The 2,926-nt window shown below is 50.3% G+C and overlaps 1 protein-coding gene across 1 annotated transcript; it reads left to right on the top strand.

Annotated features, from left to right (window-relative positions):
• On the top strand, positions 1-1,950 carry LOC117905116. The gene has a single exon (XM_034818022.1). It carries the CDS (start codon positions 53-55, stop codon positions 1,937-1,939), a length of 1,887 nt encoding a protein of 628 aa, XP_034673913.1. The 5' UTR covers positions 1-52; the 3' UTR covers positions 1,940-1,950.
• Positions 1,951-2,926: the final 976 nt, after the last annotated feature.

Raw genomic sequence — 2,926 nt, 5'->3', positions numbered from 1 at the left:
CCACTTCTCGTCAAAAAGACGACGTGACAGAAGATCCCAATTGTCGGGCGCCATGCGCGCGAGACTGGGCCCCCAGCAAACTGGCAGGCCCAAGCCACCGACGACCATCGCAGGGGGAGTGCACCATGATCCTACGGTCACCCCCATGCCACAGAACGCTCTTTCGCACCGTGACCCCTTGGTCACCCCCATGATGCAGAACGCTCCACCGCACCAAGCGGTACGAACCATTGGGAAAAATCTCCTGAGCGAGCCACCCATGGGCTCCATTAGCAAAAGGTTGGATGACATGCTCTCCATGCCTTTCTGCTCTCATATCATTCATTACGAACCCCCAAGGGGATTTCTCGTACCAAAGTTCTCCACATACGATGGGTGCAGTGACCCCTTTGACCATATCATGCACTATCGACAGCTCATGACCCTCGACATAGGCAACGACCCACTGCTGTGCAAAGTATTCCCTGCCAGTCTGCAAGGACAGGCTCTTTCATGGTTCCATCGCCTACCTCCTAATTCGGTGGATAATTTCAGAGACCTCTCAGAAGCTTTCGTGGGACAATACTTATGCTCCGCCCGACATAAGCAAAACATCAGCACCTTGCAAAACATAAAAATGAAGGATAACGAATCCTTGAGGGAGTTCGTGAAACGATTTGGCCAGGCTGTCCTACAAGTGGAAGCTTGCAGCATGGACGCTGTCCTACAGATTTTCAAACGATGTATTTGCCCAGGCACTCCCTTTTTTGAGTCACTAGCAAAAAAGCCTCCTATGACAATGGACGACTTGTTTCGACTTGCAAACAAATACTCAATGCTTGAAGATGACGTACAGGCAGCCACCCAGCAAGTATTGGTGGCCGGACAGGCATCCAAGGGTACTACAGAGGGAAGCACTAAACCTCCGGACAGGCCAAGACCATCCGATCGAAGGCAAGAAGGGCCAAGTCGCCCGGAAATGCCACCCCTCACACCACTCTCTATAACTTATGAGAAGCTTCTCCCTATGATCCAGAGCATGTCCGATTTCAGGTGGCCCAGACCCCTCGGATCGGATCCATCCAGGAGAGACCATAGCAAAAAATGCGCTTACCATAAGGAGCACGGCCATACAACGGAGACGTGCAGAAGCCTCCAATATTTGGTGGAAAGGCTTATAAAGGCGGGTCATTTAAGGCAATACCTCCGTACAGATGCTAGAGATGGAGATGCCTCCCGGGGCCGCGATTCTGGGGCCCCCATGGCTCCGGCCGCCCCCAAAGCCGTCATAAATTACATTAATGGAGGCCCGTCGGATGAAGAGCTCAATTCCAAGCGAAAAAGGCAGAGGTTGTTGCGGGAAGCGATGGTGCGTGAGCGTATCAATTCCATCCGACCTGGGATAACCGAAGGAGGCCCGCACCCCATAGACGGAACGATCATTTTTCCTCCAGTAGACCCCACGCGGATATTACGTCCGCACCGTGATGCCCTCATTCTATCTTTGGGGATAGACAAATTCGACGTAAGACGCATCTTAATTGACCCAGGTAGCTCAGCTGATCTGGTGCAAGCGTCAGTCATAAGCCACATGGGACACAACTTAGTCGGTCTCGAAAACCCTGGAAGGATTTTGTCCGGATTCAACGGGGCATCAACTACCTCATTGGGAGACATTGTGCTACCAGTCCAAGCTGGCCCAGTCACTCTCAACGTTCAATTTTCGGTAGTCCAAGATCTATCACCCTTCAATGTTATCTTGGGACGCACATGGCTACACTGTATGAAGGCCATCCCCTCCACATATCATCAGATGGTGAGCTTTCTCACTGAAGATGGGCAAACCAACCTATACGGCAGCCAGCTAGCCGCTCGCCAATGCTACCAGATAGCAAGAGAAGCAGGGACCAGTCGGGAGAATGAACCCCTCCCCGAATCCACCCATGCGCTCGACCAATAGCAGTCACTGTATCCGGCGGACAGAGATCCCCGGCAGCAGATCCCTTACAAACAGTACAAATTTCAGAAGAAGATTCTCATCTTACTCATATAAGTTCCTTTTAACGCCCGAAGAAACCCAGAGCATCCAAGACATCCTCCGACAAAAACCATGACGTTTTCGCATGGACACACTCTGATATGAAGGGAATTCACCCCTCGATAGTCTCGCATAAGCTTAACATTTTACCAATGGCAAAACCCATCCGGCAAAAGGTCAGACGTTTTCACCCGGACAGACAAAAAGTCATCCGGATGGAGATTGACAAACTACTGGAGGCCAGATTCATCAAAGAAGTGGAATATCCAGACTGGTTGGCAAATGTAGTAGTCGTACCCAAGAAAGAGGGCAAATGGCGGGTCTGCGTCGACTATACCAACCTCAATAAAGCATGCCCAAAAGACAGTTTCCCTTTGCCACGAATAGATCAGATTGTGGATTCTACCGCCGGGCAAGGGATGCTCTCCTTTCTGGACGCTTTCTCCGGATATCACCAAATCCCCATGGCCCCAGATGATCAAGAAAAAACAGCCTTCATAACGCCACATGGACTTTACTGTTACAAAGTCATGCCATTTGGTCTCAAAAACGCTGGCGCCACTTATCAAAGACTGATGACAAAGATATTCAAACCTCTAATTGGCCGCACAGTGGAAGTGTATATTGATGACGTCGTGGTCAAAAGCAAAACTCGTGAAGAGCATGTTCTCCACTTACAAGAAGTTTTCCACCTCTTAAGGAAGTTCGACATGAAGTTGAACCCTTCCAAATGCGCCTTTGGCGTGAGTGCTGGGAAATTCCTAGGCTTTATGGTCAGTCAAAGGGAATAGAGGTGAGCCCAGAACAAGTCAAGGCAGTCGTAGAAACGTCACCCCCCAGGAACAAAAAGGAATTACAACGCCTCACAGGCAAGCTTGTCGCTCTAGACATTTTATAGCCCGTTTCACC

The sequence above is a fragment of the Vitis riparia genome, chromosome 17 (assembly GCF_004353265.1).
Source record: "Vitis riparia cultivar Riparia Gloire de Montpellier isolate 1030 chromosome 17, EGFV_Vit.rip_1.0, whole genome shotgun sequence".
Taxonomy (NCBI): Eukaryota; Viridiplantae; Streptophyta; class Magnoliopsida; order Vitales; family Vitaceae; genus Vitis; species Vitis riparia.
The sequence above is the reverse complement of the archived record's forward strand: the minus strand, read 5'-3'. Positions and strand labels throughout refer to the sequence as shown.